This window comes from Nyctereutes procyonoides, unplaced genomic scaffold, assembly GCF_905146905.1.
Source record: "Nyctereutes procyonoides isolate TBG_1078 unplaced genomic scaffold, NYPRO_anot_genome, whole genome shotgun sequence".
In the NCBI taxonomy this organism is placed as follows: domain Eukaryota; kingdom Metazoa; phylum Chordata; class Mammalia; order Carnivora; family Canidae; genus Nyctereutes; species Nyctereutes procyonoides.
In genome coordinates this window covers 57105846-57120848 of record NW_026575049.1, presented here as the reverse complement: position 1 = coordinate 57120848, position 15003 = coordinate 57105846, and the positions used below count along the sequence as shown (strand labels likewise).

Here is a 15003-nt window from a genome sequence, read left to right as displayed (position 1 = left end):
TGAAAGATTACTTTTAACATTTTTTATAGTGAAAGTCTGCTGATGATATATTCTTTCAGCTTTTAAAACTTCCATGTGAAGGCTCTGAGGGAGATTACTTTCCATATTTTTCTCCTAGCTTCTAAATGGCTGTCAGCAATTTTTGGCATTCTTTAGTTTGTAGACACATCACTCCAATTTCTGCCTTTGTTTTCACATAGCATGTAATATTTAGTCATTATCCAAAATGTAATGTTTAATCCATAAGCATTAGTTAAAAATTATAAATATATAACTTTAGATTGAAATTATTTGAAAATACAAAGAGATGAAAATAATAATATGAAGTAAGAAAAAGTAAACTATTACTTACCTAAAGTATTCAACTAAAAAACTTTTCTTCTCTCCGTAGCTGTTGGAAAAATTCGAGGAAAGCCTTTTCCCTTACTCTTATTTTTTGAAGCCATATTTAGCACAAGTCATGCATGTAGACGTCCTATTGATGCAGAACTAACCCTGGAAGGAATCAAATGTGGATTATCTGAAAAACGTTTAGATTTAGTTATCAATTGGGTCACCCAGGAAAGGTAAGCAAAGTTAAGCTTTTAACAACTTTGATAGTTGGTTAGTAAAGTTGTTTACTCTCAAGATTTCAATAGTTTTTTATTAGTACATTATTTGAACATTTATCTCAGGTCTCTAATGCAATTAATGGGTCAGAAAGAATTTACTAAGCATTCATGTAGTCATGGGACCTAGTCACAAAGAGCCCAAATCAGGAGTTAATTAATGGCAGTTCACGGCATGATTCATGACCACTTAATGGTGGATAGAGGTTGATTGGTAAGGCTAGAAAAGGATTAGTCAGTATCATGCTACTCAGAGGGATAAGGCAGGAACCTGGATCCAAATAGGTTATGGGTACATGTAAAGGATAAACCTAGGAGAAAACTTATAAGCAGTATGGATGTAGGCCAAGGTAACATTTAGAACATACAAACCAGCAAGGATAGACAGGAGATGGCTTCTTGGAGTTGGTTTCAGGACAGAGTGGCATATTTGCACTAGAGCTCCCTTAGGTTAGATTCCCTAGAACCAAAGACTCAGACAGGAATTTGAGTGTATGTGATTGATAGAGAGGGCTTCTCAAAACCCTATCAGGGAGTGAGTGAAGCAGAATAGGGAGGAGTGTGTATGTTTTTGGGAAGCCAAGAAAGGATGTGATCTTAGGCAAGTTCTAACCTTGGTCTTACTTATAAGAAGCTCTAGACCATAACCTATACCACGGAGCTGTCCCCCTGAGGCAAGGGGCCAGCCTTTTGTACATCTTTTTCTCTTTTAGGGCTGTGGACTGCCTGGGTGGAGCATAATATCCTATAATGGTGGCTCCCATCAGCAAAGGGCAATTTGCTTAGAAAGGAGGGACTTGGAAGCCACTGGCAGCCACACCCAGAGTATCTGGGGGAAGGAGGATCTAAGCAGGACATTAAAACAGCATCTATTTTAGTCAACCATTTGCACAAACCTATGTATTTGCTTGTCACATTAATTTTGCTCCATCTAGGCACAACCTCTCCTGTGGTTATAATTCTGGGGGAATCTTATAAGAGAGGAGTTAGTGGATGTACTATAGTGTTTATCATGATAATTGATCCTAGGGCTGTAATTTGTTTTTTACAACTTTATTGAGATATAAGTTATATACAATAATTGATGTATATTTCAAATGCACAGTTTTATGAGTTTTTGGAAAACAGCATTGTAGAGATATAATTGACATATAATAATCAGTACAGTTTGACAACTTTTGACGTGTATATACCCATAAAATTATTACCACCACTGAGATAATTAACCTTATTCCACCTCCACTGTCCCCAGGTAATGACTGATCTACTTTCTGTCACAATAGATGAAGTTTCATTTTCTAAAATTTTATAAAAATGGAATTATACATTATGTATTATTTTTTCTTCTTGGTCTGGCTCTTTCACTTAGTTATTTTGAGATTCATCCATATTAATTATTAATCATCTTTCTCCTATATCATCCATTTTATATTCTACTCTGAAACTTCTCCTGGTCTCGATGGCTTGTCTGGTAGGATGACTGTGGTTGCCATGCCTTTATCAAACTGTGATTATTGATACCCGCTAACAATTTTCATTTGTCTTGGGACTACCCAGAGATCTCCCAGTAGATTATCTGCCACCTGTAACAAGCAACTGTATACGATTAAAAAACTTTGCTGGGTCCTACTAAAGTTGAAGTGTTTATCCAGGAAACACCAATGATGTGAAACTAGAACTGCTCATCATGAACTGGATTGTGGCAGACTCACCAGGTCATGAGGTCAGGTGGGCTCAGAGAGTTCATCTAAAATTAGGTTCAATCAGGGATCCCTGGGTGCCTCAGTGGTTTGGTGCCTGCCTTTGGCCCAGAGCGCGATCCTGGGGTCCCGGGATCGAGTCCTGTGTCGGGCTCCCGGCATAGAGCCTGCTTCTCTCTCCTCCTGTGTCTCTGCCTCTCTCTGTGTGTCTATCATAAATTAATAAATCTTTAAAATTAGGTACAATCAAGGTCATGCTCAATAGATCCAGAGCATACAAGTTAGTTTCAGGAATCGGTGGCCCAGAACCCATGTCAACTACCATGAACTGTCTGACACTACTTCCACAGCTCACACCTATGGTCTCATGCAGGGGTGGGGTGACCTAAGACCAGTAGACAAGGAGGAAAAAACCCAAACTTGGTTCCTGGATGGTTCAGGTTTTGTCCAGGTGATGCTAGTTTGTTACTCCATCCTTTAGGATGAAATGCACTCTAAACCAGTGGCAATTACATGGTATATCCCCAGTAGATAGAATACTTGGGTCTGGGAGATAAAAGTGTAGCTCTGCTATCATTCCCAGTAGCCCACTTGGGGAGTATATTAATTAGGGTTCTCCAGAGAAACAGAATCAATAGGATATATATATTCCATATCTAAAATTATATATGTGTGAATGTGTGTGTGTGTGTGTGTGTGTGTGTGTGTGTGTGTCTATACACAAATATGAAGAAATTGGCTCAGGTGATTATGAAGGCTGGTAAGTCCCAAGATCTGTAGTCAGCAAGCTAGAGACCCAAGAGAGCCACCACTGGTGTGAGTTTCAGGCTGCTTAAGACCCAAGAAAAGCCAATGTTTCTGTTTGAGTCTAAAGGTAAGAAAAGAATGATGTCCCAACTAAGTGGTCAAGCAGGAGGCCTTGTACCATTCAGGCTGTCAAGTGATTGGATGAGAGCCATCCACATTCACAACAGTCTACTTTATTCAGTCTATGGATTCAAATGTTACTGTCTTTCAAATACATCCTCACAGACTCGCAGAATAATACTTGACTAAATATCTGGGCACTCTATGAGCCTGTCAAGATGACACACATAAAATAAACCATCACAGGGAGTTTAGGCTTCCCATGCCTGCAACTTGAGGTTCTGTGAATCCTTGACTAACTTTGAGTCCAAATCAATTGACTTTGATTATCATGAGAAGGTAAGATTATTGTTACATAAAAGGGAAGAGAGGAATATGTTTGGCACTCGGGTTCTCTGTTCCCTTAAAGAGAGCATGATAGTTGGATTTGAGTCATGTCATTTGCTGATAGACTACTCCTTAAGAAATATTGTAAGGGGAGAAATGAGATGGGTTCGGGAAGGGCAAACTGCTAAGCAAGGATGTGAACTCAGATGAAGTCTAGTATTAGCTAGCATTACAGGGAGAGGATGTGGAGCCTATATACCAGAGTTGTTTCTTTTTACATTGTGGGACTGGCCTTTCGTATTCCTTGTTAGTCAGTCATCTTCTCTAGACTACTGGAGGATTGAAAGGCGCAATTTTCTGCATGAGACAGCTCCAGTCAGCTGAGGGCAATTCTTTGGGGAAGGAGATAGCTGTGAGTTGTTAATAGTCATCTGGGGAAGAGTCACTGGTCCAGTAAAGAGGACTAAAACAATTTCTGCCTGCTTTTGAAGATCAAGCTACTCTTGCTGGGTCTATGTGGATATAGGATGGGTTGTGAGTATTGGAAGGCAGAGAGAGGAAAGGCTTCTCTGTTACCTATCTAGTAGCCATGCTTGCTTATTTTGCATCCTAAGGACTATGCTTCCTTGGCTCTGGTTGCATAGAGACATAGGATACATATGACAGTGTAGTTACAGTTCTCCTATATCATAAGGGAGATGGATGAACTAATGGAAACACACCCTAAATAATAAAGTCATGATTTAGAGATGTCTCAGATATAAAAATGGCAAGTTTGCACACTACTGCCCATTCCAAATTCACCATTTCCCCTACATGACACTGGATAGTCCCAAACTGTCCTGTATTGAAGGCACTACTGTTTACCAGTGCAAAGTAGCTTTTTCCCACCCTCTAATTATGGCTTCACTTATTGTTCACATAATAGTTAATCCTGTTTTAGGAAATTTCTTTTTATGTACATATATCCTGTAGCCCACTTGGGCTATATATATATATATATATATAGCCACCCCAAGTGGGCTATATATGGTAATGTATACCACCTGGTAATATATGGTAATATATTATATGGGAATACCACCTGGTAATATATGGCAATATATTCCCACCTGGTCACATCTTCTACTGTCTACAAAACGTACTCGTCAGGGAGCCCTGGAAATGGTTTGGATGTGAGAACGCCATTAGAAAGTGCATGCTCGGGGATCCCTGGGTGGCGCAGTGGTTTGGCGCCTGTCTTTGGCCCAGGGCGCGATCCTGGAGACCCGGGATCGAATCCCACGTCGGGCTCCCGGTGCATGGAGCCTGCTTCTCTCTCTGCCTCTCTCTCTCTCTCTCTGTGACTGTCATAAATAAATAAAAATTAAAAAAAAAAAAAAGAAAGTGCATGCTCATTAATACCTGTTATCAATGCAGAGGCACTTCAGACAAGATTAATTCCCTATATTCATATTCTTTATTCTTGGCCTCTGTCCTCTGGTCTCTGACTCTGATGGCCTGGCCTCTAGGCTACCTTAAAAAGTTCTACAGTTCTTTCCCTGAAGACCTGCACAGAGCCAGCCCTAAAACTGCCTAGGCTATAGATTAATCTTGATTCTCTTAGTCATTCTTACCTGGGAAAAAAGTCTGATCACCTGACACATAAAGCTGTAGCTATTAAAAATATAACTAAAGTAAAATTTCCATACAACCAGTGATTAGAAGGAATATCTTTAATTATACCCAAATGTGTTTTGGCCTACACTGATCATTTCTAGCTGGAGTTAATGTACTAGTGCAGATGATTCACTTCAATTGTATTTGAGAATGGTGCATTAAAATGTGATGACAAGTAAAAAGTTTAAAAATTTAAAAAATGTGGTGACAAGTGAAACCTATTCAAGTGAACCATCTCTTTTTTTTTTTAAGATTTTATTTATTCATGAGAGACAGAGAGAGAGAGAGAGAAGCAGAGACACAGGCAGAGGGAGAAGCAGGCTCCATGCAAGGAGCCCAACATGGGACTCGATCCTGGGACCCCAGGATCACACCCTGGGCCAAAAGGCAGGCGCTAAACCGCTGAGCCACCCAGGGTTCCCTCAAGTGAGCCATCTCAAAAGAACTATGTCAGTCTCTTCTAGTAGGGACATCTTATATCCTTTTTTTCCCTTTGTTTTTTTATATATCTATAACAATCTTAAAAAATAACAATGGTATCACACATTTCTTGCAAATGCTTACAAAATCTGTCACTAATTTTGAGCTAAAATTTCTTGTCACTGTCTTTAACCAACATTTAATGAGTTCTTACTCTCTACAGGGTTTAGAACTGCTGAGGACATTGAGATCCTCAATTATAAGAGAATTTTTCTTTACCTTGTCGTTTTAAATCCCACCAGTCTTTTTAGGAGAGTTTTAACTGTGTTTGTAGATTTTTTAAAAACTTGAGCTCAGTTTCGCTAAAATGTCTTCCCCCAAACGAATATGTGCTGATTGTTTTTGTTTTTGTTCTTGTTGTCAAATCTTAGATATGTTTAATTTCTTCTACATCAATTGCCTATTAACTTGGAATTCTTACAGACCGTGGAAAATCCTGTTCTGCTGTGCTGAATTTTTAGATATTCTCATCTACTCACCAAGAACTCTCTAAAGTATACTTCTTGATCTGCTTGCTCTAGGCTCACATTTTCTGAGGAGGTGGGGGATGTGATTTGCGATTATGGGGAACAGGATACTTATAACAAGGCCAAGTGCCTAGCATTAGCTCAGATGATCTACAGTGAATGTGGCCTGCACAAGAAAGCTCTTCTTTGCCTGTGTAAACAGGGTCAGATTCATGGGGCCATGGAATACATACAGCAATTCAAGGACTTTACTTACGGTAAGTGAAAAAGTCTACTTAACTGTATACATTTGAATTCTAGACTTTAATTCTAAGATCACCCATGATAGTAGGAAATATTTTGGATTTACATATAAAGTGTGTTTTACATATATGATGAGTAGATTTGTCTGTTTGCCTGTTTTTAGTGAAAACCTATCTTTTATTGAGTACCTACTCTGTGTCAGACTCTGGGTAGGGTGTTCTCACAACCTTCCAGCCAATCCCCACAACAGTCCCATCAGGTAGGCACTGCTAGACCCATCATACAAGTGGAGAGATACTGAGGCCCTGAGAGGGAAATGAGCCAAAGCTTGCACAGAGGGAACTCTGAGGCAGGGAGTGAAGTTCGTCAAGCTTGTGGTACTGATGGAGGGTCCAAGGTAGCTGTGGCCAGGTGCAGCAGGGTGGTCTCTGCTTTATGGTCAGTTGTTGCTGAGAAGATTTGTTTTCCTTGCATGTCTGGCAAAGGTATTGGGGACTGAGACTGGGGCTGTCCTCGGGGGAGGGCCTGGCAGCCTTCGAGAAGGTGGATGTCTGGGTGTCACTGCTTCTCTCCCTCTGAAGTACACAATTTATTCTGCAGCTATTTTAGGCCATGCAACTTAAAGGATTTTTTTTAATAGCTGAATTTATTTGTTACATAAAATGTTCTGGACTATGATATAAGCATTAGAAATGATGAATTAGTAAAATAATGTTCATTTCAAAATTTTGAAAATCTAGGTTGCAGTTGGGCTGTGATCTGAGACCATTGTCAACTTTAGGGTAACCTTAGTTCAATGAGCTGATCTCTTCCTTCGTAACCTAAATGTGCAGGCATCCTGACATCTCCCACATCCCAGGCCTATGTCTTATTCTGATTTTCAGGCTTTGTACCCCAATTCTAAGAAGTTGCAAATGGAACAAAACATAGCACTTTTAGGTTATATTTTTCTAGGAAAGAAGACTGTTGATGGCTGTTGAATCTGATCATTTTCAAACAATAAACTGAATTTTGCTTAGAATCTATTTTTTAAAGTTATGAATTTCTTTATTTGTTATATAATAGCCCACTTGATACTATAGTTTGGCTTGCCCAAAGAGGTAAGTAATTTGCCTACACACACAGCAACAGAACAGAATCTGGTATAGAAAGTGCAACTCAATTAATATTTGTTGAATGAATTACGTATTCTATTTTTATTATCTAAATGTACAGATTTAGTTTCTGTTTTAAATATTATTTTTCCATAGGTAAGAGATTATTTTAGTCAATTTAGACATGGATGGAATATAGGTTTAATTACTCTTAGAATTTTTATTGGTTGAAATGTCAAGTTTCTGTTTTGCTTGCAAAATTTACCTTGTGTAAGTACATAGAAACATGATTGACTCATTATTATATTGTTCTGTTCCTCAAGTAGTGCATTACAATCTAGAATAATTAAATATATATTGTAATAATTTACAAAGTAGTGACACTCTTACATAATTAGGACTTTGCTGTTTATCCTCAAAATTTGTTGGGATGCCTGGGTGGCTCAGTGATTGAGCATCTGCCTTTGGCTCAGGGCGTGATCCCAGGGTCACAGGATTGAGTCCTGCATCGGGCTCCCCCGACAGGGAATCTGCTTCTCCCTCTGCCTGTGTCTCTGCCCTCTCTCTCTGTCTCTCATGAATAAATAAATAAATAATCTTAAAAAAAAAGAATTTATTTAGCACATCATAAGATAAAAATGAGAAAAATTAAGCTTACAAAATGGAAACAATGTTTGAAAAATTACTTTCTTTATTTTGCTTTTTTAATGAGAAACAACCACAGCTTTCCACAGTATTATATGGACCTTGGGGGACAGATTCAATTTGTTAATACTTCCTGGTTTCAGAAAAACTGTTCTCTCTTAGATTTAGACTATCAATGGGCAGCCTGGGTGGCTCAGGGGTTTAGTGCATCTTCAGCCCCGGGGTGTGATCCTGGAGACCTGGGATGGAGTCCCATGTGTGGTACCCAGCATGGAGCCTGATTCTCCCTCTGCCTGTGTCTCTGCCTTTCTCTCTTTCTGTGTCTCTCATGAATATATAAATTAAATCTTAAAAAAAAAAAGAAAAGATTTAGACTATCAGTTATACATTTACAAATTAAAAAACCAAACAAAAACAGAAAAGTTCTTAGAAAGGTTTTTGTTCCAAAAGCATAAGTGTGACTAAAAAAGCATCTGTTTTAAAAGTAAAAATTATTTGTCCCCCACTAGTAATTTTTAGAATAAAAATTATCATTAAACAAGTGAATATACCTATCTGCATATTCCAGATTATTGGGTTATTCCAGATGTGAGGCTCTCAAACCTTGTGGCCTCAGATAACTTTTAGACTTTTAAAAAGCACTGAACATCCCAAAGAGCTCTTATGTACATGAGTTATGTCTATTAATATTTATCCTATTAGACATTAAAGCAGAAAATTTAAAGGTATTTATTTAATTCAAAATAACAATAAGCCCATGACATGTTATCATAATAAAATGTTTTATAAAAAAATAACTTCCAGGGCAGCCCTGGTGGCTCAGCGGTTTAGCGCCACCTTCAGCCTGGGTTGTGATCCTGGAGACCCAGGATCAAGTGCCACATCGGGCTCCCTGCGGGGAGCCTGCTTCTCCCTCTGCCTGTGTCTCTGCCTCTCTCTCTCATGCTCTGTGTCTCTCATGAATAAATAAATAAATAATATTTTAAAAAAATAATAACTTCCAAAACCAAAGAATTTCCTGAAAAGAGTTACATTTTCTACATTTTTGCAAATCTCTGTAATGCCTGATTTTATAGAAGATAGCTGGCTTCCCATATCTGCTCCTATATTCAGTTTGTTGTAATACCACGTGTCATGTAGTCTCATGTGTATTTTGAAAGAATGAGAATGAAAAAGAAAAATAACAACTTAGTATTTTTATGAAAGTAGTTTGACTTTGTAGCCCTAGACCATATTTGGAGAACCACTGCTCTAGATAGTTGTGAGTTAAAGAGATATCATACTTGGTATATAGGCCTTTATAATCTTATTAAAACAGAACATCCACAGTATAAAAAATGATTAACATGTCAAACTAATGAATGACAAAATGGATTCCAAAGTGTGGTAAGCAGAGGATTTGAATTTGTATTTTTTCTAATTAGTCATAGATCATATCTTGCACATATTTTAGTAAATATTGGTTATTTTGGAGAAGGGGATTTCAATACTTGACTGAATGAAGCAGAGCAAGATGTGTGAATTATGAAATGTTGAAGGCTGGGGCGTGCTATGTAGATAGCTTCACCTCAGTGGGGGCCAGTTTGAGTGACCCAAATCATAAACTTCTACCTCTCTCTAGGGAAATTTTTAAAAAATTGTTTGACTTTATTGATATAGAATTATATTCTGCTATTCCTTGTTTCTTCTTTTACAATTTCTCTGTCTCTGTATCTATGTGTGTGTGTTTGCATGCCTGTGTATACATATATACATACATGCAATGCACACACATACATATATTTATTGTTTTGGAGGAGCATCACTATAGATTGGAAGGTCATAGACTGGGAGAGCAAATGAACTGTTCTACTTTATATCATATGTATAATTATGGGAAAATGAACTTTTTATGAAAAGCCTATTTCCTCACTTTCAATGTGAGAATAATAATATCTCACTTATACTGAATATTAAATGCAGCAAGTAATATATTTAAGTTCCCAGTACATAAATATGTGTTTAATAAACACTAGATTATCTTATATTGCCTGTCAGAGTGCAAATTATGTTTATGGTAGTTCTTTAAAGGCACTTGGAAATTATTTTGAAAATTATCCCTGTTGTGACCTAAGAAGAATATTTTTACTTGAAAAACTTCAGTAAGTTGGGACCCCTGTGTGGCTCAGCGGTTGAGTGTGTGACTTTGGCTCAGGGTATGATCCCGGAGTTCCAGGATTGTGTCCCACATCGGGCTCCCTGCATGGAGCCTGCTTCTCCCTCTGCCTGTGTCTCTGCTTCTCTCTCTCTGTGTGTGACTATCATAAATAAATAAAAAAATTTAAAAAAAGAATATAAATCATGGCAGAACTAGATGAACTCATTAGTTAACTGGTATATTAAGCCATAAGAAATTCCTTTTTTGGAATCAAAAATGGTCAAATGTAGGCAACTTCATATGGCTCTACCTCTAGCTACTTGAACTAGCTGATAGCTTCTTAAAGTCTTCATTTTTGAGTTTCTAAATATTTGATATTTTTAGGAAAAAAATTAGTGAAACCCTTTTTCTGTGCAAGGCACAAAAAGAAAGAAATTATACTCATTAGGAATTGGTGTAAATATGAGCAACAGGATATAGACAAACATAAGGTAGTATCAAATGGAAACTTAGAAATTGGATATATTGATTCTAGCACTTTTAAGGTGCATCAACTGAGATCCAAAAGAATAAGTCAGTGATGGAACTGTGATAAGAGCTCAGGTTTCCTAATTGCCAATTGAATCTTTTCTAATCTACTATCTTTGATAATCTATTTTTCTGGTAGTCTTTCATTTTTTGGTATATTGAGCATGATTTTTTTTTTTGATTGGAGAGAGTACTGTTGAGTGCATTGAGAGGGTTTTGGAAGGATTGTAAAAAGAATTGTTGATTGGTATAGACATTAACTGGTCCTGGTTTGTAGTTGATGTAACATATTAAGATGTTGAGACATAGTTTTTTACTTTTACTTTCAGATGACCTGATGCAGTTAATAAAGTTATGTCCTCACACTGAATTAATTCAGTGTCTCACTAGAGAATGGAATGGGAAACCACCATCTTTATCTTTTGGTCTTGCTATACTTCAACTGTTTTCTATAGATATGAAAACAGTTGGCATTAAGCTACTTCAAGAAATAAGTAAAGGTGGGAAAGGTAAGTATAGTATAGTAAAATGTTGTTGTAGAAGAGAAAGTAGTGGGGTTGTTTAGGGGGAAGGTTCAAGACTATTATGTTTGAGTTAACTGATTTTTTTCCTAAGAGTTACTTCTTGGCAGGACTTGACTTTGGGAGTTTATAAATATAAAGATTATCATGTCAATAACAGTCTGTTGACAATAGTATATATTTCTTGAGGGAATTCCAAAGAAGAGCAAATCTTTGTGAAGCTTTAGAGGAATATCTTAATAATTATAGTGGCTAACACTAAATAAATTGTACATATATTAACAAGTGTGTATATTTAGTAATTTTATATGTATTTGTATTTTAAATGTTATTTAGCCATAATCTCTCTATATTTTTATTCTTAACCCAAATATGTAAATATCATTTATATATGCTGTTTACTCTTAATGTAACTCTGGAATAGGATCAAGAATAACTAATTACATCTTACTTTTTTCTTTCATTTCTCTAATTTAATATAGGAAATTGAGCAGATAACTTGATTTTAAATTGTTATATGGGGTTAAAGAATGAATAGCAAATTGCACAAAAGCATATTTGGGAAGATAATTTTGAAATTATCAAAATATTTGACAGAAAAATAATAATCATGGTAGAAACAAAGTAATAGTGATGACAATATTTTAAAAAGATGCCCTCTTTCACTAAGTATCATAAGTAATGCATGTAATAAATAAGAAGTGAGTTCTCTAAATAAATATATTCCAAAGAGGGTCATCATAATTGATTTCAAAAGTAAGTAATATCATTAGTTTTTTTTTATTTTGAAGATTATTTATGATAGACATAGAGAGAGAGGCAGAGACACAGGAGGAGGGAGAAGTAGGCCATGCCGGGAGCCTGACGTGGGACTCGATCCCGGGACTCCAGGATCGCGCCCTGGGCCAAAGGCAAATGCCAAACCACTGAGCCACCCAGGGATCCCCCATCAGTTTTCTTTAATAAACAAAATCATTCTTTTATTTCCTTTAGAAAAATATTTGTTATAGAAGCCCCATCATTAAGAGCTTTCTCTCTATCCAGAGATAGGAGGAAGGGTTTGCCAAAGAGGTTTTTAAGGAGAAATTTATAAAAGAATCTGAAGGATCATGAAAACTAGACCTATAGGCCCCCTAGTTATATAATAGTGTCTAGTGGTACCTTAGAAACTCTGAATAAGACTGAGCCCTCATTCTTTATTTTCTGAGCCCCCTTCCTGGTTGCCTTTAACATTTGTGAACCTTACCAAGAAGGAGATGAGTAGAAGTGTGGGAATGTGAGAGATGGTAGAAGGTTGAAGTGGGGCATGAAAAGGTTAATGAAAAAGATGAATAAACTAATCCTTGATTACTTGCCCTGAACTGGCTGTTCACACTCCACATTAAACTTCTAGGAATCAAGTTTAATAATAACTTTAATAATTGAATTGAGGGGATCCCTGGGTGGCTTAGCGGTTTGGCGCCTGCCTTTGGTCCAGGGCGCGATTCTGGAGTCCCGGAATCAAGTCCCGCGTCGGGCTCCCTGCATGGAACCTGCTTCTCCCTCTGCCTGTGTCTCTGCCTCTCTCTCTCCTCTCTCTCTCTCTCTCTCTGTCTATCGTGAATAAATAAATAAAATCTTTAAAAAAATAGTTGAAATGATATCCCTTTCTATTTTTGAAGAATTGCTAAGTGTGGGTTTTCAAATAAGAATAAGTGCTCTACTATAATATTATCATTTTTCCCCTCAGGTATAATTGAACATCTTATGATAAATGATCCATTTTGTGCATTCGAAAACTGGCAAGAAGTGGCAAATATATGTTTACAGAATGGCTTTGACAAATTATCTCGTGATATCACGTCCGTTCTTCGTTCTCAGGCTGGAGTTACAGAAATTTCTGAAGAGGACAATACAGTTAACTTAATGGAACATGTTTTTTGGTAGTTCTATGTCTTAACCAGTTGAGGGAGCTTATATGACATTTTATGTGTATTCATTGGGCAAACTAACTTTTGGCCATTTTGGCATAACTAACTTACAAATAAATCTAAAGTATGAAGCTCTCAGAAATAAACCACGCTGCTTTTGTTATGATGGCATTTAGATTTGTCCTTGAAACATTTATACTGTTGCTTCCTTTTTTCCATATGGTCATTTCTGATATTGAATCTTGATAAAATCCCAGAATATAACTTTGTATAAAACTCAGTTTAGGCACATCTATCCAAGGGCAGCCAGGCTAATGTCTGGATATATTCCTTTCTGATTATCTAATTTTATAGCAAGAGCTGAGGAAGGTGTGATTAGTATCTGGTCAGACTGATTTCCCAAATAATAAATGCTTCAACACTGATTTTTTTTTTAATTTTTTTTTTAATTTTTATTTATTTATGATAGTCACAGAGAGAGAGAAAGAGAGGCAGAGACATAGGCAGAGGGAGAAGCAGGCTCCATGCACCAGGAGCCCGACGTGGGATTCGATCCCGGGTCTCCAGGATCGCGCCCTGGGCCAAAGGCAGGCGCCAAACCGCTGCACCACCCAGGGATCCCCAACACTGATTTTTAACAAGACAGGCAGGATGTCATTTCAAGGTTGGGCTCACTTGTGAAAACCTACAGTATAGTAATTTTGTACTACTGATTTAAAGATGTGCCCCATGCTTTGGCATATGTAAATGACAGATGTTAGGCTTCTACTCTAAAAGTTGGGAATCTTAGCATGTTCTTACTTAGGGAGAAGACCAGCCAAATTTTGCATGAAGTAGACCTGAGATACCTGTAGTATGGAAAATACGTCATGAAAAGTGGTTTTGAATGATTTCAAATCTCTGAATAAGTATTTGATGGAATACTCAGAGTTCTGTGTCATGGACAGGTAGGATATTCAAAATATTTAGTGATCAGTATGGTACAGACACCGCCAGTCAAACAGAGCAGATACCAAACTAATCCTAACAGCTTTCAGCCCTTACACCATACCAGCAGAATGTCAGCCTTGATCATGGAACATGGTTACAGTGAGCTGATATTAGATAGAGTCAGAGTAAAAAGTCGAGTTTTCCCCTCCTAAATTTAAATTCTCTATTTTTTACGCTATAGTGGAAAGAATATGTAGTTGGAATCAACAAACTCATATTCAAATTCTGATCTTACCTCTTCCTTTTTGTAAAATATGGGCAGTAATACCTCCTCTAAAGGTTTGTCATGAGGATTAGTCATATCTGTGTGTACTAGAAGTATATACCATAATGGAGGAATTTCATAGAAGATTACTGTTATTTCTATGTAATAGGTCTCAGAAATACATGTTCCTCTACTTGGCTTATACTTACTAAATCCCACGTATCCATTTGTATTTGTATACAAATCCTTGTTTGGATTATTTGATATGTTGACATGTCTTATTATCTATATTGAGCTATCTGTCCACGTTTATATTAGCGTTGCTTGGCTTATCTTATAAGTCCAGAAGACTACTGGCTGAGTTCTCAGTTTTTTTCATATATTGCTAAGCACAGTAATACAGATATTTATTTATTTTTAGCAGCATTGACTTTTTTAAAAAAAGATTTTATTTATTTGACAGAGAGCACAAGCAGAAGTGGCAGGCAGAGAGAGAAGCAGGCTCCCAGCTGAGCAGGCACCCGATGCAGGGATCAATCCCAGAACTCTGGGATCATAACGTGAGCCTAAAGGCTTAGCCAACTGAGCCACCCAGGTGTCCTTAGCAGCATTGACTTTTAAT

General features: G+C 37.3%; 1 protein-coding gene across 9 annotated transcripts in view; it reads left to right on the top strand.

Moving 5' to 3' along the window:
• Positions 1 to 13357, top strand: part of CLHC1 (clathrin heavy chain linker domain containing 1) — a 31166-nt gene extending 17809 nt beyond the window's left edge. For 8 of the 9 annotated variants that reach the window (XM_055328736.1, XM_055328731.1, XM_055328737.1 and 5 more), the window contains 4 exons: positions 392 to 566; positions 6163 to 6365; positions 11085 to 11264; positions 13006 to 13357. In XM_055328736.1, the coding sequence (XP_055184711.1) occupies positions 392 to 566; positions 6163 to 6365; positions 11085 to 11264; positions 13006 to 13202 (755 nt within the window). In that variant the 3' untranslated portion in view covers positions 13203 to 13357. The remainder of the gene's footprint in view (positions 1 to 391; positions 567 to 6162; positions 6366 to 11084; positions 11265 to 13005) is intronic. The other variant, XM_055328739.1, reaches the window with a different exon arrangement.
• Positions 13358 to 15003: the final 1646 nt, after the last annotated feature.